Source organism: Puma concolor, chromosome D1 (genome assembly GCF_028749965.1).
Source record: "Puma concolor isolate L17-30 chromosome D1, mPumCon1.1.hap2, whole genome shotgun sequence".
In the NCBI taxonomy this organism is placed as follows: Eukaryota; Metazoa; Chordata; class Mammalia; order Carnivora; family Felidae; genus Puma; species Puma concolor.
In genome coordinates, this window is record NC_141676.1 from 97947450 (window position 1) to 97970162 (window position 22713).

Here is a 22713-nt window from a genome sequence, read left to right on the forward strand (position 1 = left end):
CCCCAAACGGGTGCACAGTACACTTTAGGCTTTGACTGTTGGGGAATTCTCTGATGCTCCCCATTCAAAAACCTGAGCTAGGAGAGCCTGGGCGGCTCAGTTGGTTAAGCGTCTGGCTTCAGCTCAGGTCGTGATCTCACAGTTCATGGGTTCGAGCCCCACGTCGGGCTCTGTGCTGCCAGCTCGGAGCCTGGAGCCTGCTTCGGATTCTGTGTTTCTCTCTCCCTCTCTCTCTGCCCCTCCCCCATTCATGCTCTCTCTCTCTCTCTCGCTCTCTCTCTCAAAAATAAATAAACATTAAAAAAAAAAATCAAAACCACGAGCTAGTCCAGTGCTACCCAATGTAGGGTCCCCAGACAAGGGACCAAGTCTGTCAACTGTGTATTAACGGTCAAGAAGAAATAAGCTTGAGCCGGAATGTGAACCGACTGTATCAGGATACCCGTTTAGTCGATCCTTTTTTCACAGCAAGACCTTCTCCATGAAGAAAGCAGGATGTTGGTTTACCCGTCGGCACAAGCTCATCACAGACCAGCTCTTTGAGAAGCAGCCAATTGGCTGATGTCTACGGTCCAGTTCTCAGAGCCTAGAGTCTACGATCACGTAGGGCTGCGAGGCTAACCAGCGCACATACAGACAAGTGCTGTTCAGGGAGAGCAGGAAGTACTGACCGGTGCAGTTGGCTTCATCAGACCAGTCTCTGCAGTCATTGTCCCCGTCACACACCCAGGAGGAGCGGATGCACATGCCCGAACTGCAGTTGTATTCGTCACTCCGGCACTGGTGCATTTCTGCAGGAGAGACCACAGACACACAGCCGTGGGGACAAAGCCTCGCTCATGATTCCATTCTGGCGCCAGAGCCCCTAAGGGTTAGCAGGGCACACGTTATCCGCATCATCCCCAGTTATCCAGACATAGCACGGGCTTGCACCGGGGATTTGCAAGGCCGCTGAGGATTGATTCCAGCTAGCGTGCTGCAAATGGGGTACGGGTGCCCCGAGATACTCCTGCTGCTGGTTGCCTCCAGGAAAGAACAGGGTTATTCTCGGCGCACTCTGCAAATATTACCACTGTCTATGACTGCTGCGATGGGAAGGTTGGGGGCGATGCTCTAGTTGTCCAAAAAGCAGAATTCTCAAGAAACAGAAGCCTTCTAGTATCAGCCTGTGGTTTCAGAAAGGGGGTAGTGAGAACTCCAAGGGGGCTGATTAGGATGCCATGCTCAGATAGGGGAACGTGAGGTCAGTGCCGAGCTCCCGAAACACAGGAAACTGGGGAGTTTCTGTGGGCAGAGCTCCAGGAATGTTGGCCGGCCGGCTGTCTCTAGAAAGGTGGGGTCCTGAGGCAAATGAGCCCGTGCAGCCTGGCCAAGACTTGCAAGCAGGCTTCCCTGGCAACACCATTTACAGGCCCTGGGACTATCCTTTAAAACAGAACTTTCAAATGGAATTTAAAAAAAATTTTTTTTTGAAGTTTATTTAATTATTTTGAGAGAGACAGTGAGAGCGAGTGGGGGAGGGGCAGAGAGAGAGAGGGAGAGACAGAATCCCAAGCAGGCTCTGAGCTGTCAGCGTGGAGCCTGACACGGAGCTCGAACCCACCAACCGTTGAGATCGTGACCTGAATCGAAACCAAGAGTCAGACGCTCAACTGACTGAGCCTCCCAGGCGCCCCTGAAATGGAGTTTTAAAAATTCTACGTGGGCCGCCTGGGTGGCTCAGTGAGTTGAGCATCCGACTTCGGCTCAGGTCATGATCTCATGGTTCATGAGTTTGAGCCCCGCGTTGGGCTCTGTGGTGATGGCTCAGAGCCTAGAGTCTGCTTCAGATTCTGTGTCTCCCTCCCTCTGTCCCTCCCCTGCTCACACTCTGTGTGTGTGTGTGTGTGTGTGTGCGCGCATGTCTCAAAAGTAAATAAACATTAAAAAAAAAAAAAGATTCTATGAAAACAGAGGTAGCCAAGTCTGAGTTGCCCTCATTCAGGAGACAAGTTGAGGGTGAAGTTGGGGATTCAGATATTTAAGAGGACCTGGCTCTGAGGATGTCAGGGACTGAGACCCCAGGGTGGACTCAGGAGACACTAGCATGAACAGGCTCATGAAGGGAGAACCCGGCCTTCGGATGGTCACACGTGTGCCCAGTGAGTGACACCACTGGGGTCTCCTTCCTACCAAGCTGTGCCCTTCACCCTTCTGAGGGCGCTGAGGAGGAGACGGGAGAAATGCAGGGAGAACAGCACTGGATCCCGAAGACTGCTTTCCAGAACTTTCTATGTTTACAGAGATGAGGGAAAATGACGTGATCCCACAAAATTCCTCAGAGAGCCAGGCTAGGAGCATTTCCCCTGCTCTCCTCATTCCAGTCCCTGGGGTCAAACTGCCTGCTGGTGAAAATAGCAGGCCCCATCTGTAAGCACCGGCACAGCCTGACCGGACCTGCCCCGTGGGTGGGCAGAGAGAACTGGCACAGCCACACCAACTCATCACGATGTCTGGGGTCAGCGTCTGGCCTCCGTTCTCACTTCCCCTTCATGGCCAGGATCCCTCCAATCTGGTACACTTGTGTGCACTGTGTAATGTCTTGCACAGTCAGCGACGCCGAGTTGGGTACCAGAGCCATTCACCAAGACAGGCCTCGTGAACCAGGCAGGGCCGGTGCCGGGCAGCAGCGGGGGCGGGGTGGGAAACAAGGCTCCGGGGTGCTACTCTGACACAAACTCATAGTGTCACCTGAAATATGTCCCTTCGGTCATTTAATTGGAAACTGAACTTGAACTAGAGAACTCCTTATCACGCCTTGCAATTCCAACACGCTAATTTTTCTAAATGTAAAAATCTCCATTCGGGAAACAGATGTCCAAACAACGTTCGTACCATCTGCTGGGCTTCTAACAGAGTTTACTGAGTTAGATTGGTTTTAAAAAACGTTGACAAAGGTATTGATCTGTGCGTTCGGGAGGCTAATCTCACAGCCGCCCAGATGTGTGGGCCAAGTCTGTTCCGCATACAGCTGTTACGAACCGCCTAAATTCATTTAGAAATCTTCCTCGCTATCATACCCATGCTTACAGCGCCTCTGCAAGGCACAAGCAGCGGCTGTTATTTTTTGAATGAATCATTCCTACCATGGTGGTCATGCAGCCGGACTATCATAAACCCAGAGACGCTTTCAGAAATCCTGCATCAGGGCGCCTGGGGGGCACAATCGGTTAAGCGTCCAACTCTTGATCTCAGCTCAGGTCATGATCTCATGGTCTGTGAGTTCGAGCCCCGTGCGGGGCTCTGCGTTCGTGGCACAGAGCCTGCTTGGGATTCTGCATCTTCCTCTCTCTCTGTCCCTACCCTGTTTGCACGCACACTCTTTATTTTTCAAAATAAATAAATAAACTTCTTTAAAAAAAATTTAAAGAAAGGAAAGGAAAAGAAAAGAAAAGAAAAGAAAAGAAAAGAAAAGAAAAGAAAAGAAAAGAAAAGAAAAGAAAAGAAAAGAAAGGAAAAGAAATTCTGCATCTATAACCCACAACAGCCCAGTGAGCAAAGAGAGTCACCCTGCTCAGGAACGGGGCTCCTGGATGTCATGTCTCCTTACCACAATGACTTTCATCGCTATTGTCTCCACAGTCATCCTCGAGGTCACATTTATAGGAGAGGGGGATGCAGGTCCCGGACTCCTGGCAACGGAACTGGGTATCCAGATCACAAACGGTAGTGGCTAAGATGGGAGACACAACATACTCGTTAGGAACAATTCATTCCCCCTACCAAACACAAACATTTCCCTGGAAAGCCAACCAAGGGGGGGAAAAAAAAAAAAACCCATGAGAACCTGAAATTTACAACCAAGGGAGATCAGAGCGTGTCTTTCGGTAGACAGCTTCCAGATGGGAACCGGGCTGGGAAAGTGAGAAACCACCATCCAGCTGGGAGAGAGACTGATGGGCTGGACTACCTCCTACGATCCGCTCCGACACGGAGGGGTCTTCCTAAGTGGCAGAAACACCTTCATCTAGAAAAACTACCATTAAGAAGCCCGATGTTGCACAAGAAGCTGGCACCTCCTCGTCTCCATGACACAGGGAGTGTTGGGCAAGGATTCTGCAGCGGGCACGCGGTCCCCGTTGTCAGGCTTCAAATCCTGGCTCTGCCTCTGCCTCAAGCAATTAACTTTAACCTCCTTGAGCCCGTTTCCTGCACAGCAGGAAGAGGATAAGGTGATGGGGCCAAGTGCTGTGATGACAGAAAGACTAGATACGGATCTCTCGGTTCTGTTATCTACCACTTACTTATGTAACCTAACCGTCCTGTGCCTCTGTGTTCTCCATTGTAATGTGGAAATCGTACAATACCTACCCTGTGACAGGCTTGTGAAAATAAATAAGGAAATAGGTTTGGGACCAGAGCCCATTAGATAGGCTGTAAAATAGAAGAGGCTCCCACCAGATGTCACGTCTCTTCCTTGTCCTTCCTCTGCCCGACTGCATCCGAACGGGTACAGATTCCTCTCCCTCTTTGGAACAGAACTTATTTGAAGGTGAGCACAACCCCCTGACCCCAGCCAAGGACCCTCCAGGAAAGGCTGCTCTCGGAAGCAGCTGACACACAAGGTAGGATGTGACAGAAGAGAATCCTGGGGCGGAGGGTGGGGCTGTGCCGTGAAATGAAAAGCCAGCGCTGCCGTGACACATCCCCAGCAGCTCTTATTTGAGGCTCCATTTCTTCTCTGTAATTGAGCTCATGGTGGGAGGCAGAGGATGAATGCAAAAATGACAAGGCTGCAGGGGATTCATGTCAAAACCCAGAGTGCCTGACAGCCACCCAGCACAGGAGTGTGTGCGCGCAGGAGGGAGATGAACTGACAGGATGCCTCCCTGCCACACCCCCTGGCAGCTGACGGGATGTCGCATTTAACTTCCCAGACAGGACTGCCCAGCCACAGCCTGCCCCTTTCCTGCAGCCCTGCCCTCAGCCGGGGCGCCTCCACCATCAAGATAAGCGCGGCTCTCCTCCTCCTTGATAAGGGAGCCGCTTGAGCAGGCACAGACAAGCACCACTCTCTTGGGTGCCCTGTCACCCCTCCCCTCTGCCACATCTGACTGGTCGGGACTTGGGCCAAGTGGAGTGAATGGAGAAAGAACAGAGCAGCAAGTAAGTCCCATGGTCCCGGGAAGGTCAATCCCAGCTGACGGTGACACCAAAGCAGGGCGGGTTCAGAGCCAGCTGCCAACTTGACCCAGAGGACGAGTGTGAACTCTCTGGAAGCCTGTGAGGCCCGTGCAGAGCTCACGGGCTGGGCGGGAGAGCGTCAAGTCCTAAACAGGGAGGGAGGTCCTTCCCTCCTAACGCTGAACCAACACAAGATCCCGGCTTATCCGTCGAGTAGACACCAAAACCCAGGGTAGAATCCTCATCACTGGACACAAGGTCATCTAGTTTAAATCTCTCTGCTTCCACCAAGCCTAATCATATCTTGGCAATCTTCACCCAACGTGCCAACTCTAAGAAGCATCTCCTCTCCCTCCCCATTGTGTAATAAAGTCCTTTCCAAGGTAGGCTCCCCTGTTGTTCATGTGGACAGTTTTTAAGGAGCTTTGGCTCTCCCCCCACAAACACCACACCTTCCTGAGACTCTGGTAGAAAAGAAAAGAAGAAACACACAGATAGCCTAATGTTTTCCCAAATCTGCCGTTCAGTAAGCTCTTCTCCCTGGGTGTGAATGGCAACCACTGAAACCAAGGAAAAAATCATTAAGAAGAGGTTTAGTAAAAACCTCCTGTGAGCCAGGAAGGGCAATACGTAGTTTTGTCAGTGAATTGACTGCTCCTGAGGTTACTTTCTGGATAGAACAGCCTGGGAACCTGGCACAGGCCCCTTAGGTGGCCGGCTAAGTACATCCACCAGAGGCCAGAAGAGTATATGGAGCCAGGAGGCACCCATCGACCTCTTCTTACAGCACAAAATGGTCAACGAGCTTCTGGATTTCTCATGGGGAAATATTTGAAAGAGAAGCCTGCGGATTAGTTTCTGGCTTGCCTGCTCCTGGTCTGCTTCCGCTCCAGTGCATTCTTCCTAGTCCTTATCTTTCCAAAGACAAAAATCTCATCATGTCATTTCAACGGTTCCCAACTGCTCCTCTGAATAAAGCTCACGGGCCCCTGCTGCTCTGGGGACCATCCCTAGGCCAACTCTCCATTCCTGTCACCGATGCCCCACACCACGCACTCTGACCTCTGGGTTTTCATACCTGTGGTTCTCTTACCTACCACGATATTCCCTCCACCTCTGCTTGGTTCACCTCTACCCACCCTTCTTCAGGGCTCTCCATAAATACCTCCCCAAGTTTGATTTGTGTGCTCTTCCTGGATGCATATGGCGCGTCCCCATCACAGCACTCATAGGCTCCTCTCTAACTGCCTCTCTATTTTTCCAGCTCCCCGACAGACTGTAAACTCCTGATCTACCTGTCCACCTGATCACCTGAGGCCAGGCACAGAGCCAAGCACAGAGCCTAGCACAGAGCACAGAGCCTAGAACAAAGGAGTCCTCAACAAATACTTGCTGACTGAATGTGTGAACGTATTACTCACTGTCAGAAGGCAAAGCACCTCCTTACAAGGTAATGTCGAAGCTACTAAAAATTAAAAACTGGAAGTAAATCAATTACCCATGATACGTAGTTATTTGTTTGTCTTTAAACCTTGCTAAACACAATCATATATTTTAGTTGTTACCCTTAGAAAGTATACACTCTTTGGAGTGGATGTTTCCATGCACACCTATCAACAGCCCCGCATCTCATTTTTTTTTTTTTAACGTTTATTTATTTTTGAGACAGAGAGAGAGACAGAGCATGAACGGGGGAGGGGCAGAGAGAGAGGGAGACACAGAATCGGAAGCAGGCTCCAGGCTCTGAGCCATCAGCCCAGAGCCCGACGCGGGGCTCGAACTCACGGACCGCGAGATCATGACCTGAGCCGAAGTCGGACGCTTAACCGACTGAGCCACCCAGGCGCCCCAACAGCCCCGCATTTCAAACCAAACCAGGCATCATCAGTCAATTAGGACGATCACTCTAGAGCCTGGCAGTCAGCTGATATCTGCCGATTGGAGTGGCATACAAAGTAAAACCTGTTTCCAATCTCTGAAAAGGTTGAATTTACCGATCAAGGAATGTCACCTGGTCAACAGCTTTATCACAGTAGTAGGGCCACAGTTACAGCCCAGGCCGCCCCACGCCCCAGGCAGCTCAGTTTCAGCCACGCGATGCTTCTTGGTCAACCCCTTGTAGTGAGCAGTTCCCTCACCTGTGGGGGTTGGGTGTTAAACAATAACCTGTATCTAAGTGGCGGTGGAGACATGTTCTTCTCTGTTCTCCAAGCCCCATCAGCCTAAACGGGCATCGCTGATCATGAGGGGCCATCTGGGGTGGCAGGTCCCCACCTGGGAGGAGCTGACCGGCCTCGCGGGTAACCACAAACGTGTAACATCCCAGACGCCCGGCCAAGCTAAGAGACTCACGGCAGTTTCTCTCGTCGCTCATGTCGCCACAGTCGTTGTCAAAGTCGCACCACCAAATGCTGTTGATACAGTTCCCGTTGCTGCAGCGGTACTGGTTACGGAGACAGGTGTTCTCTGGCCGCCGGCGGCAGGCAGAAGAGGAAACGAAACGAATATTATTCTTACTGCTGGACCGCAAGACTCTTCTCTTTTGAGTTTCCGCTTTTCTTCCTCAAATAACAGGCCTTAAATGGCCAAGGGGGGGGGGGGGGGTGCCAAGCTCACCTGCATTATGATAGAGGCCTCCTTATTTCCTCTTTCAATTACAATTAAGGGGTAAGGGGGAGCTAGAGAGGTGCCGGGGGTGGTTACAATAATGAAAAAGGACAGTGATGGTGCAGGTTGGGTCCAATGGGTAGATACCAGCCCATCAACGTTATAAAATATTAATCATCCAAGGAACTGCTTAAGGGACTATGTCTACACAGTATGAAAACATACACAGTCAATATAGTTATAGCCATCTGTATTCTGTACATACTATTATATATATTCATAGATCTTCAATTTTTCAGTCAAGTAGGTACCAAAGGATACACAATACTCTGAGGTTTTTTTTCTACCCGTAACACCAGGAGAAAGAAAAATGCGTTGTTTGGTAAACTGAGTCTAGAACACGTGATGACTGGCCTCTTGTTTGGGTAACCAAAGGCATTCTAATGGAAAATATAGAAAAGCCTTTCCCTCTCCTCTTGGTTAACTTAGCGTTAACTTTGTTTCTTTCTAAAACAGATATAAGAGGATGTCGAGAGCCTGAAAGAGAATCTCCCAGGTCTAAGAAGGGCAGGGTCATCTTTTTTCCATTCATATTTCTTTTTTTTTTTTAAGTGTATTTATTTATTTTTAGAGAGAGGGAGCAAGGAGGGTAGGGTCAGAGAGAGAAAGGGAGTGAGGGAATCCCAAGCAGGCTCCATACTGTGAGCACAGAGCCCAATGCGGGGCTCGAACTCACAAACCGTGAGATCGTAACCTGAGCCGAAACCAGGAGTCGGACGCTTAACCGACTGAGCCCCACAAGCACCCCTCCATTTGTATTTCTTATGGAAGAGGGACCCCAGGGCCGCTTCGTGTGTTCCCCTGCCCAGGACTAAGAGGCTGCTATAAGGAGGGAGGTCGTGATTACAAAGCAAATATAACCTTGGGAATGAAAATAGCAGGGGTTCGGACGCTTCCTGGCAGGGCCCCCTTCCAGAGGTTCCCCTCACTGACAGTAATATACAGGGCCGGACTGCAGAGGTGATAAGGGCACAAATTAGACAGGAAAGCAAGACGAAGACAGGTTTTCAGAGGAAAAGTTTTAGAATCTATGTATTCACATTCAAAGAAAGAATGGATGGGGTTGTTAGAGCCAGTTGGTCACAGCGTGAGGTAAAGCCTCAAGACTCTCTGCGACGTCATTGTGAACACTCTGGACGTTTCTGGGCTAGTGTTGGGCGGGGGGGGGGGGGGGGGGGGGCGGGCGGGCAGGGTGTGGGAAAGAGCTGCTGCTGAGCCCAGGTGAGCTGTGAAGGGGTCCGACCAGTCCTTTCTCCAAGTCAGGTTTGGTCCAACTGCCAGGAAGCAGGAGAAGTTGAGAACCCGGATGTGGAGGGGGGGATGAGGAAAGGAAGAGGCAGAACGAAGGGCGTCTGGATGGCTCAGTCGGTGAAGCGTCTGACTTCGGCTCAGGTCTTGATCTCACGGTTCGTGAGTCTGAGCCCCACGTCGGGCTCTGCACTGACAGTGCGCAGCCTGCTTAGGATTCTTACTCTCTCCTCTCTCCCTCTGCCCCTCCCCTACTCGCTCTCTCTTTCTCTATCTCAAAATAAGTGAAAATAAATAAATAAATAAATAAATAAATAAAGAGGCAGAAGGAGACAAAGAGGGGACTCCCACTGAGGACTGAAGTACCACAGGCCTCAGCCCCTGAGCCGGGATGTCTGTATGTATCTAGCGGATTTGATCCTTACCCGCGGCAATTTCAATAACCCAGCAACGTGGGGAACACACAGCACTGGGAGGGGGGAGGAGGAAGGAGGGTAGAAAAGAAGAAGGGACGCACCTTCTTTGACGCAGGTGCTGTTCTCCCGCTGATAGCCCTGCGGGCAGTCGCACATCAGGTCCCCGGACGGGAGGACAGTGCTGGACACGCCCTCCGGACACCGGCAGCTCTTACTGTTGTTGGCCCTGGGCAGGCAGAGCAGGCTGCACGGCCTGGACACACAGGCGTTGCTTCCTGGAGAGAAGGCAAGCGGTGGCCACATCCGGGTTAAAAAAACCACCGAACGGGATACTGACATCAACACAACCTGCTCGTCGTACAGACACACGACGGCGCGGAGCGCAGAAAGAAAGGGGAAGGGCCGAGTGCGGGGGCTCGAACCTCGCCGACAACCCCTGCTCAGGGCCAGGCGTCCGCTGTTCCTCCTGGGAATTTGGAATTGGGGTGATGGAAAAACAACAGAGCAACTGGGGAGCCCGAGCCGGGAGAGAAGTCACACGGCGTGGGTGTCAAAGGTGAGGCAGCACAAACCAAACCCCGTGCAGGTCAAGGCTGTGCAGAAACAGACTCGAGAGAGGCAGACGGGAGAATACGGCAGACTTCCAGAGGGGAGGGGAAGGGCCACACCAGGGTCCCAAAGGGAGAAGGAGAGAGAGAGACAGAAGTGGTGTCTTTACCATTTCCTGCACCTGTCCCCACAAGGCTCACCTCTGTTTCCTCCCTTTGGGTTCCTTACAATCTCCCTTTATGCTTTCCTTAGCACTTTTTACTTGAGTTAGCTTGACTGGGTTTCTGCTCCTCTGACCCAAGAGCCCTTAATGAGAACATGCACCTGAGTAATGACAGGGCCCAGACGAACACCCGGGTCTCTGCTTTTCAATTCCTCTGCGCCCGAGTGCAGCGGCCGAGCTGAATAAAAAGCCAGCCACGGTGCCCATTAGCCTCAGTGCTATCTGTCATGCAATAAATCCACACAAGGACTAGTTAACATCGATCTATCCCTATTTCCAGTCTTTTCTCTGGTTCAGCTTTCCACAGAGAGGGCCAGACGAAAGTCCATAAAATCCTTCGCTGCATTCTGGGGAGAGAACTTTTGTGGACGAACAATGATGGGAAAGGGATGTTCCTACCCTCCACATCCCTCTGGCAAGGCGGGAGAGGATGCACACACCACTGGGTAAAAGCTGGAAACACGATACAACTATGGAGCACCATAAAAGCCACATAAATTATGAAATGTAAGCGTGTTCTTTTGGCTGTGACTGTCCATCATCAAACTCGGGGGAAAATACACATAAACGCTCTGATAAAACTCAGCTGATGACAGTCCTTCAGTTGTGCTATCTCACGGACAGACAAACGCACCACAATCACATCCAGGTAACCTGTTTCCATGCGGGAAGATTTTAGCCATGTCATTGCCTATACTGACCTGCAGGTTGGAAAACAGGGCTCGTTAATGACGACTGGTATTAATATGGGTGATGATACGCTCAGTGGCTTTGGATGTGTTGGCACTTCCTCAGTGTTTAACTAGCACACACATAAAAATAAAAGTCACAATGATATAGCAACAGTGTTGTTTAGATGCTAAGGACCGGAGAGTACGAAGCATTACCAAAGACACGAAATACATTCGCAGAGGAGAATCCATATGATGAAACATTCAAAAGGGTTCTACAAATATTTAACCAACTCTAAAGGCAGAGTTTCCACAGCAGAATAACCGGTTGACTAGAGCAGAAATGCCAGAGATCAGTTCACCCTGATCTGTTCCATGAAGAGAGATTATTCCTTTTTCAAAATACACATGCTCTAGGCTACAGGGAAGAACACAGAGCTACCACTAATGCAAAACAACTCCAAAACGATCTGGAACATGTTCTTTGTATTCAGAGGACAACACAGCATTCAGTGTTCCAAGAAATGGAACAGTAACAGAATACTTAAAAAAAAAAATACTCCAGGACAGGATGATGTTTTCACATGGGCTATGTCTGTAAAAGAACACGACTAACACTTTCACATGTGGAGCAAAGGTTCCTACCCAAGGAAGCAAGAGCCAGAAGCACCGAACCCAAAATGGGGTTCTAAATTTTTTTTTTTAATGTTTATTCATTTTCGAGAGACAGCGTGAGCAGGGGAGGGGCAGAGAGAGAGGGAGACACAGAATCAGAAGCAGGCTCCAGGCTCTGAACTCTCAGCACAGAGACTGACTCAGGGCTCTAACTCGTGAACCACGAGATCGTGACCTGAGCCGAAATCAGACACTCAACCGACTGAGCCACCCCGGGGCCCCCAAAATGGGGTTCTAGACAGAGATGTATACGGTCTGAGAGGCAGTGTCCAGAGGCAAACCCCAAACCAAGCAGACCCAGTCACTGACCCCAAGAGGTACACTGGGCAGGAGCTTATGGGGTGCTACAGAGAAGCCGGGAGAGCATAGAAGGGGTAGTCAGCAGAATTCCACCCCCAGAACATGGCCACGGACTCTATACAGGAGGCTGCAGTCTTGCATGGGCAAGGAAGACAATACAAAGACCATCAATCTGATATAAAGAGTGGACAAACAGCAGTCATCATCTCCAAAGATGTCCCCTTCAAAGACCAAACAGCCCCATGATGCCTTCATTGGGCAGATTCAGAACATATTCAGATCTCCTCTTTGGAAAATTCCTCCAGAACCAGTTTAGGACACAGAAATGCTATTATCTTGCTTAATTATCTAAACGTTTGACAATGATCGAATCAAATCCACCTCAGAGAGTAAGTGTTTGCCCTCACTACAGATATTTAAAAGCCTTAGATTACTGAGACTCCGAAGGACCATTCCAAGAGCTCCAAAGTATTTTAATCCATTGCAAAATCAACTGAAAAAAATCAACAGCCTTGTAAACTAAGCTCTTTAAAGAAAAAGCACTCAGGGCGCCTGGGTGGCTCAGTCGGTTACGCTTCTGACTTCGGCTTAGGTCACGATCTTGCAGTTCGTCGAGTTCGAGCCCCACGTCGGGCTCTGGGCTGCCAGCTCAGAGCCTGGACCCTGCTTCGGATTCTGTCTCTCCCTCTCTCTGCCCCTCCCCTGCTTGTGCTCTCTCTCTCTCAAAAATAAACACACATTTAAAAAAAGAAAAAGAAAAAAGCACTCTTTGTGGGGAATAAATTCCAGTAACCCTACATGAAAACTAATCAGGGACAAAGATCAAGAAAGGCGTCTGGTTATAACCAAAATCGCCCAAATGGACAAATGCTCGGAGTGAACAAATTTTTATCACGAACAAGAATCAATCAACATCTAGGACTTCCATATCACCATCATATACCAGGGCACTGCTATTCCAACAACAGATGACAGAGGGAGCAGAGCCTAACAGTTTCGTGGAAGTCAAGCTTGGAAGTGAATTAGGCCACGGTGCAAATTCTTACCACTTAACTATACGTATGATACAGAAACATGAACCTGACTTTCATGTGCTCATCTACAAAACAGAAATATTAATAGTACACAGGATTTGGGGAAGGTTGACTGAGGTCATTCAAGCCCACAAAGCACATTAGCGTGATACTGATAACACAGGAATCCCTAAATAAATGTAGGTTATCATCTCAATTATTATTTTACACTTGGCTAATAGTCCTACGTGTGCTAGGAGCTGACACTAAAAATAATAAAGACTGACTAGCACCAGGGGTCACGAATGTGCAAAACAGGGTCCAAAAAAATCAGGCAGGTTAGAGCAAACAAGTTCAAGGCCAAGAGGCACCTGCTACATACAGGCAGTGCTGGCAGCCAGATGTCATTTCAAAAGTGCTCAGCTACCCTAAACTAGCCCTGAGAGATCACAGACTTGCTTCTCCGGCCCTGTGTCTGTGGGCGGGAGGCCGGCTGCAAGGATCCTGCTCACACAAAGGAGAAAAAGGAAATCCGAAAGGCAAATGGAGGAAGGACCAAAGAGAAGGCAGCGACCGGTCCTGAGGCTGCAGGCCCGAGTCTGTGTGCTACCCACCGGCACACATCTCCATCCAGACCCCAGCCAGACTCCCGGAATTACTCTGGATGGTTTAAATGAAGGGGGCTCGTTCAGGCACAAAGGGGAAATCATGCCCAAGGTGAGGCTCACAGGCCCGTGTGCACAGCCCCAGGAGACCACCTATGCACATGCTTAGACCACAAACTCGCTCCCCCAGCACAACACCCCCACCCCACCCCCCCGGGACCTGGCGGTGACTGCACACCAGCTGGAATGAAGCAAGTGACCAGCCGAGACCGGGGAGGAGAGAGCCCAAGGGTCAGCGGTTCATCTGAACGCTGCTGTGTGCTCACCAACACATGCTTACAAGCGCTTGTCAAAAGGCAGACTTGCTTTCTGGAAGGAGTGCTAATCCACAGGAATGCTGAGGACTCACTGGGCTTGCTACCCACGCCCATCAGCAGGGGTGGGGGGTCCTCCATCAGACAAAGGCCCTGAGTTTCAGCCCCTGGAGCTGAGAAGCAGTCCTTCATCTCTCCCTGTTTTAAAACAGGCACCATGTCCGAGAAGAGAGTGACCCCTACGTTCTGTGGCAGAACTGGAACAAAAGCCCGGCTCCTAAACCAGCGAGGGACCTTTGAGAGAGCGAACTCACAACATCTGAGATGTCGTTCCCTGATCTATGATCCATGGATTCCAGTACTGCCCCCGCCCACATCACAGGTCAGTCGCAAAGGCAGGACAAGAATACAGACTTACATTTCCAGCATTCCGTATGGTTTCCTAAGGGTGTTCACAATGCTATCTCCACTGGTCTCCCCCAAATAACAAGGGTATCTATAACCGTATTTTTTCCCTTTGACAGTCTTCTCTTAGCACAAGGCCAGCCAAAACCCACCAAACAATGTGAACATTCTAGCTCAAACCGGGAAACCTAGCAGTTTGTCAATAAAGGAGAGTCAGCAGACCCAGGGTGCTATTTAATCCTGCTGAGAAAAATAGGGTGTTTCTTAAAAGAACTATTCTTCCTGGAGCATCCTGCCGTCTCTTCTGGAGAGCCAAGCATACGGGTGGCATACAGACGGAAAGGGCAGGAAATAAGGAAGGAGGCTTTCTCCAGGACCAGCGGGGTCACAGGCACCGGAGCAGCTCTTGAAGCCTCTGCCAGCAATCTTTAACACAGCTACTGCGGCGCCTGGGCGGCTCAGTCGGTTGGGCATCCGACTTCAGCTCAGGTCATGATCTCATAGTCTCTGAGTTCGAGCCCTGCGTCGGGCTGTGTGCTGACAGCTCAGAGCCTAGAGCCTGCTCCGGATTCTATGTCTCCCTCTCTCTCTGCCCCTCCCCTGCTCATGCTTTGTCTCTGTCTCAAAAATAAATAAAAACATTAGGAAAAAAAAAAAAAAAAAAAAAAAGACAGCTACCGTCTCCACCCACTGGCAGCTCTTCCTTTTCCATGACCTCTTTCCACAAATACCGAGCCCTACTAAGTGCCAAGCAGTGGCAAAACTGTTGAGGACAGAAGGGAAAAAAAAAAAAGAAAAAGAAAAAAACCACAACCCCCTTCTTCATGGGCCTTAAGAGTTGCAGGCGGGGGGCGCCTGGGTGGCGCAGTCGGTTAAGCGTCCGACTTCAGCCAGGTCACGATCTCGCGGTCCGTGAGTTCGAGCCCCGTGTCGGGCTCTGGGCTGACGGCTCAGAGCCTGGAGCCTGTTTCCGATTCTGTGTCTCCCTCTCTCTCTGCCCCTCCCCCGTTCATGCTCTGTCTCTCTCTGTCCCAAAAATAAATAAACGTTGAAAAAAAAAAAAATTTAAAAAAAAAAAAAAAAGAGTTGCAGGCGGGACGCATTCATTAATGCATCATATAGGTAGGCGCTCAATGAGCAACAGGTCATCTGGGCAACCGGAGAACAAGACACGATCCCATCAGGAGGCAGCGACTGTCTGCACACCCAGCACGGCGCTGGGCCCTGTAAGGTTGCCAAGTGGGGATTAAGCACCCGCTGGGACTCTCCAGCTGCAACAGAAGCCACACCACCAATCAGTCAGGGGCCAAAGGCAGGGGAGGGGGGTGTAATTACCCACCAAGTATCACACGCTAGGCAGGCAAAAACACGCTGTCTTCCAGCTGTTTGTGTACCATTAGAAAAGAAATTAAGATGTCATTAGGAAGAAATTAAATAATGTGCATGTTGTCGTGACAATAAAGATTCAGGCTGCCAGATCCCGCCTGAGCAGGGATTGCCCACACCCAGCCCCTCCTAGAGATCCACGAGAGACAGAGCGAAAGAAAGATGAAGCGGGGCACACTGCCTTACCAGTCGTCTTCCCCTTGTAGAAAATCTTCATGTCCATCAGCCCCGTGAGCTGGCTCGCCAGAATCGCCATCTGAGAGCCGGTGTACTTGGAAGCTCGGAAGATGCTGAGCTGCGACCAATCATCCCAGTAGATTTCATTCTAAAAAAAGAAAAAAGAAAACCGTGCTCGTTAGCGTAGTTCCTTGGTCTCCTGTTCTGGACCCTCCGTGAGAACAGGGGTTCGCCCGTGCGGGGCGATGCCTGACGGTCACTGGTGAATGACCAGCCTCATCGAGATTCCGCCGAAATGCAAGGCAGCGGTTTTATCCAGACCTCACCAAAGAGCCGCACAGAAGGAACCGCCCGAAGGAAACTATCCGATGGGCAATCAAGTTTGCCCACGGTCCAGCCCTTCGGTTCGAAATCTGCTTCCCAACGTCGGGGAGAAGCGACCATTCTGTTCTAGAGTCGAAGCAGGAGCGACGGGCAACACAGCTGGTACAGAGCTCATCTGAAGCCATCAGGGCACGAGGCGGACAAGCCTCACAGGAGATGACACGGAGCCCAGACTACCGGCACTCAAGGGCAAACGGGGATTTTTCTGTGAAACAACCTCAACCTTTAATCTTTTGAAATGTGAACAGTGAGCAGCCCGGCAACTGTGACATCCGTAAAGGATGTCAGGGAAAGGAAACTGTAAAGGAAACTGTCTCAAATTCAGAAACGAGCTGGTTTTCTAGAAGTAGACAAGCATCTCTGTAAAACAAGAGCAGCTCTTCACGTCGGTACACTCTTCCCCAGCTCTAACAGACCGCCCAAGGTGGGAGCAAAGGAGTCCCCACCTTAAAGACGGCGATGGCGTAGGGGTGGGGGAGGTTGTCCAGGATGACGGAACGCTGTTGGCCATCAAAGGTGATCCGCTCGATGCAGTCCAGGTAGGCGTCTGTCCAGTAGATCCACTGGTCATCCACAGCGATGCCGTTGGGCCACTTCACGTCCTCTGACACGAGACGATGCACAGCAGAACCGTCCATGTTGCTCCGATAAATTCCTGGCTTCAGGTCTCCCCAGTCAGTCCAGAACATCACCCTGGTCAAAACCGGGAAAGAATGCACATCACATCAGACCTGGGGAAAGGTGGGGGGGGGGGTTGTCACATGCTACCCCAAGGAGGTAAGAAGCCCATCGACAAACATAAGGCCAGTTCGTTCAGCATTATTGTTATAATCTGCAATTGTGAACTTAAGATACTTAACTTCTTGACCCAGGAATTCCTTTACTGGAATTTAAACAGATATAATCAAGTTACGTGACTGCAATATACAAAGCTATTCATCACGGCATCATTCTTACTAGCAAGTGCGTATATGTATACATACGTGTACACGTATATGTATTGTGTGTGTATAGATACACACACACTCTTAGGTGGATATATATGTATACACACCGAACCGTCAATATACAGAGAAAGTGACAGACTGTGGTATACACAGAAGAGTGTCACGAAGCCTGAAAAATCTACGAGCGCTCACATGAAAACGTCATCTTCAAACCACGTTAAATATTTTTAAAACATGCAGAACAGCAAATGTCCTCCAACTCTGTCTGACACACGGGCAAGTACATGTGTTTTAAGGATACACGCTTGTATACGGGTAAAAGAGAATTCTGAAAGCTACACAAGAAACCACTAATCATGGCTACCCCTAGGATGCGTGAGCAAGAAGGGTTAAGAGTGAGAAAGGAGGAAACCAGTAGTTTTCATGTCATAAACTTCTGCTCTCGTAACGTTTTTAATCAGGTACATATACATTTTTTTCTCTTAAAAAGCAGATCAAATTCTGTATCATAAACATTAGAAGGACTGAAAACCTAGTCCAGAATTTCCTTTCAGCTATGTTTCCTTAAGAAATTAATAAAAAGCACCTTTGCATTTCCCAGGTGCTTACAAATTGTTAGTAAGAGAACCCACCCATGCTTGGGGGGCGGTGCACAGGAAAAAGATGGACGGGATCAAATGTTTGCATCATGCCTCAAACTCCAGGTAAAGATCCTTACGGTATCCAACCAGGCCTGACCACGCCTAACCAAGAGACTTGCTTTCAATACCCTTCGTCGGAGAAAACACCCCACAGATGTGAGACATCTGGGTGCAGAGACTCTGATGCTCGGGAACAGAAAGGGAGTAGTCACCTGACCAGATGACTGAGCTCTGGCTTCAAAACTCGAAGTCAACAGGTTATTTCAACCATAATCATCAGAAACAAGTCTGTGTCCAGCAGTTTGCATTTCCACGAAAATCGGTCTGCTGTAGCATCCGACACGTGCTGACTTCCTCTGGGGCCACACTTACCCGTCTTGGGGCAGGAGGACCAGGGCCCGGGGCCGATCGAGCACAGAGGAGTTGACGATCGTGAGTCGGAAGTCACCATCTGGATTAGCTACCTGACAAAAAAAAAAAGGGGGGGGGGGGTGGGAGCCGTGGGTGGAAGGCCAAGATGGATGTGAGCTCCTTGAAAGGCCCACATCACAGTTTCCCGTGGGGCTGCTGCCTACAGACACGAGCCTCTATGGCTGCCTGATTCCCCTGCAGGTGCCATCTGGGAAACTTCCCGGCGGAATGAGCTGTTCCCTCCTCCGGTCATGGGACAATTCTCACGTGGTCTGACAGAGGAGCCACACGGCCGCCTGTGCCCCAGGTCTGGGGCGTGAAGATCTGCACAAAGCAACCCACCTACGTCACTCCAGGCTCCAAAGCCACCAGTGGCTCTACGATGTCCACAAAACAAATCCTCAAAGTTCCCGCCTCACGATTAAGAGTCTCCACACGGGCACCTGGGTGGCCCAGTTGGTTAAGCTCTGGCTTCAGACCGACTTTGGCTCAGGTCACGTTCTCACAGTTCGTGAGTTCAAGCCCCGTGTCGGGCTGTGCCGACAGCTCGGAGCCTGGAGCCTGCTTTGGATTCTGCACCTCCCTCTCTGCCCCTCCCCTGCTCGTGTTCTCTCTCTTGTCTCTCGAAAGATGAATACACGTTAAAAAAAAAAAAAAATTAAAAACAAAAAAGGAGGCTCCACAGACCGTTCATTCTCTTTTCTCCATATTCTCTCTCTTCCACGTCAGCCCCTACAACTTTGGTGGGACTGGCCTTCTCGTGGGTCTCCAAGCCTGACGTACTCCTCGTCCTCGTCTGCTCTTACCATATCCCCTCCGGGCCTGTCCTCTGCCCCATAATCAACGTCTTTCCTTCAAAACTCACCTCCAGGCCCACTTCCTCGGCTTAACTCCTCTGACCTCCCTCGAGCAAGGAGCATCGGCACTTCCTGTCGGTGACTCCCCTCACCATTCTGCACAGACGGGACCTGAGTTGTATGCTGTGTGGGGGGTTATGCTTTACTGCATCCTTCCAGCACCTGGCAAAGTGCTGACCACACACATTAAAGAAAGGAGAGGAAGGGCAAGACAGACGCACTACTCAGTATGTCCAAGGCACCGGGCGCCTTCTTGTTCACTCCCCCCAGCCACGCTGTGGGGTGGACGCTAATCACCCTGTCCTCAGGGCTCCGCTCAGATGTCACATCCTCAAGGCCTTCCTGCCCACCTCGTGGCATGCCGCCTGACTGTGCAGTCACACGATCACACTGCCCCCCCCCCCACCCCGGACATTCTCTGGAGGACACATCGCTGACGGAACTGACAGACTTCTTTCTTCATTAGTTCGCTGCCTCCACGAAAATCTAATCTCGATCACAACAGGAACCTGTGTCTCGCCTACTGCTGTCTCTCCACCACCTCAAACCATACCTGGCACATAAGCACGTGAGGAAAAAGGACCCGTCCAACCACTGAGTGGATAAACGAACCTTCGTATCGCAGACGAAGCACCCGAAGCTTCGGTGGGTAAGAAACTGGCCTGAGTCACTCAGCTTCCAGAATGAAGACCGAACCCAGGTCTGGCTCTCGACTTCGCGGGTCTCGTCTGGCAACTTCTCCCGACTCTCTGAGCCTCCCTGCCTCTACTGCACTTCCTGAGCCACCCGCGTGCCATGCTTCCACATCGGCAGTACAAAGAGGGCTGGGGACGATGGGCCTCAGCCGTGACGTCCAGGAGGTGAGCGTGCCTATGAGACCATGACTTTGGTGCTGTCGAGGCCATTCCTGACCCTCGCATTGCCTTAGGTAGCTAAGGCACAGACAGGTAAAAATGGGATAATAAGAGTACCCGCTGTTGGGACGCCTGCGTGGCTCAGTCGGTTAAGCGTCCGACTTCGGCTCACGTCATGGTCTCGCTGCTCGTGAGTTCGAGGCCGCATCGGGAGCTGTGCTGACAGCTCACGGCCCGGAGCCTGGAGCCTGCTTCAGGTTCTGTCTCCGTCTCTCTGCCCCTCCCCCACTCATGCTCTGTCTCTCTCTCTCTCTCTCTCTCTCTCTCTAATATAAATAAAACATTAAAAAAAAAAGTACCCACTGTTAACAGGGTTGTTGTGGGCAGTGTATCACATAATTCATGCAAAGTGGTTCCAGTGGGGCTTGGCACCCAGGGAGTCCTCGTTGCTTTTAATACTAACGATGGTGATCATGATCGTGACGTTGTCTTTATAACTCTGGTCGACAACAGTCATACTAGAGCAGTGATACTACGGCACGATAATCATGCTGTGGCGTTATTATGATTATCATTATGGTTGCTCCCACATGCTGCCGTTAGCCAAAACAGAACCATTCAGGGCACCTTCGTGAAATCTCGGTTAGGTGGGTCCAGGCATCCTGTTCTCACACGGGCCCTTCACGGCAAAAGGCAAGAATTCTGAACCTTCCCCCTTTTCTTCCCTTTCCAAAGGCTCCGCTGGCCCATTCTCTGGAATTCTCGAAGAATCTCCAGAGAAGTGGGTGGGACACACTAGCTGCCACCTCGGTGTCAAACGTGACTCCAGGCCCAGGTGCACCCCCTGCTCGCTTAATTACGGACAGCATGGGACACACGTACCTCAATCTTTTTAAAGCCAGAATCCACCCAGTACAATAACTGGCTGAGGGGTTCAAAAGCCAAGGCCTCTACGGTCTCCAGGCCGGAGTTGATGATCACCTCTTGCCCTGTACTCCCATTCAGACAGAGGCGCTGAAGAGAGAAAAAGAACAAAGGCTGTGAAACGTGCGGACGACCCCGCGCCAGCTCGGTTCCCCCGATGGTAACCGTTTCCTCAACTGGCTTGGCTGGCGAGGGATGCGAGGTTTTAGATGAGTCAACTTTCCACGTGAGTGAAGCCGGTTTCCGGTCAAAGTATTCTAGAACATGTCACCGCTTCCTGTTTTCAGCAGAACACCTAAACACAACGTAATCATCTGTATGACTCTGCATTAGCGTTACGAACACTGGTTACTGAACGATGCCCTATCACAATAATGAGGTCGGAGATTACTGAGAAGCAGGATTTTGTTTGCTTTTAAAATACATGAAGCCAGACTGCTGTTATCTCTGAGTTCTTGGGTCAGTTTTCAGAGGCTCTCCTCCCTTGGGATAGCTCCACCCACCAGTCCCTCCCAATGCCCATCCCCCACCCCCCATCTCCACCCTCCTCAAAACCCGGGCACAGTAAAATTGGGTTGGAAGTCCCGAGAAAGCTTGTTGGAATTGCTTTTCTAAAAAGGATTAAGTGGGCAATGAATAAAGATCAAATAGCTCTCCTTTAAAATGCATGGGTTTGAGTGTAGATGGCTATCTATCTGGCCTGTGTGGGGATCTTTAGAGCTCACTTCCCAGTTCTTGACTGTGTTCGGAATAGCTCAAGTGGATAATTATGTGGACTGTGGAGAAGTCAAGTATTACCGGGTCATGGCTTCGGCAGAAGGACGCTTAAGAGGCAGCTGGTGCGATAGTGACTAATAATCCTACGCTGCTAGTCCTAAAATCTTCCCAGCAGGAAAAGTGAGGCTTCCCTTATAAGCCAGACTGCCGACTTGGGCTCCCTCTGTCCTTCCTACAAGGACAGAAGTAGGCAGGGCAAGAAAATGCTCAAAGAGAAGACTGAAAATTCTCATCAGCCGGCCCTGAAATGAGTTACCATGTAAAACCTCTAATACCCATTTCTGATACCTGTTGGGAATTAGAAGTGGGCCATTTGGAAAGAGGCTTATCGGGACTGGGCGATCACGAGGCGTAGCCCCCGCGAGCAGACCGAAGGGTTGACGCACCTGGATGATGTCCAAGGCCAGGTCAGACCAATACAAGCAGTTCTGCTCATAGTCAAAGTCCAGGGCCACTGCGGCCCGCAAGCCAGTGAGAGGCAGCTGCTCCGTGGCTCCTGAGGCCAGGTCATAGCGGTGGATGGACTTCCGCATGGCGTACAGGATGAACTCATTCTCCTCTGCACAGACACACAAAGCAACAGAGAGGGTGGGCCTGGGGGGTGCTGAGGAGGTCTTGGCATGCCTCGCCTGTTCTCTTCTCATGCCTAAGCCTCAGAGCCACAGGCCCGTGGCGTGGATCTAGTGGCAAAGCACGGGAATCGAGATGTGGGAAGCAGAATCGCCTTTCCACTTGGGACAAGCCACTTCAACCCCTATAAATCCGTTGTCTTGTCTGCAAACCGTGTCCCTCGTTACATTTGCTCTTTTTTATCTGGGTGCCCCAGTAGGCATGCTCCAACATCCACGCTTCTGAGCTCGACCTAGAAGTCTTTCAAGTTACACATGAGAACATGGTGACCCCACGCAGCACGCTCTCCCTCGTCACAGGATTGTATCACACGGCACCGGAATCATGTTGACTGGAGACCCCTCGTCACGGAGACTCGTAGCTAATCTGTTTGCTCACCCATCCAACGTTATTCACGATGACACAGGGGCAATTATATCAACCTAGTGTGTTTCCAAAACAGTAAGACTACATTTGTTCTCGAGTACTTAACGAAA

At 50.6% G+C, this 22713-nt stretch overlaps 1 protein-coding gene across 3 annotated transcripts in view; it reads right to left on the reverse strand.

The window, feature by feature from the left end:
* Positions 1-22713, reverse strand: part of SORL1 (sortilin related receptor 1) — a 173187-nt gene that overhangs the window by 52334 nt on the left and 98140 nt on the right. For all 3 annotated transcript variants that reach the window (XM_086678837.1, XM_086678836.1, XM_086678835.1), the window contains exons 17-25: positions 21994-22166; positions 20789-20920; positions 18157-18248; positions 16643-16889; positions 15822-15960; positions 9596-9769; positions 7516-7629; positions 3590-3712; positions 672-791 (exon numbers count right to left, since the gene is read on the reverse strand). In XM_086678837.1, the coding sequence (XP_086534963.1) occupies positions 672-791; positions 3590-3712; positions 7516-7629; positions 9596-9769; positions 15822-15960; positions 16643-16889; positions 18157-18248; positions 20789-20920; positions 21994-22166 (1314 nt within the window). The remainder of the gene's footprint in view (positions 1-671; positions 792-3589; positions 3713-7515; positions 7630-9595; positions 9770-15821; positions 15961-16642; positions 16890-18156; positions 18249-20788; positions 20921-21993; positions 22167-22713) is intronic.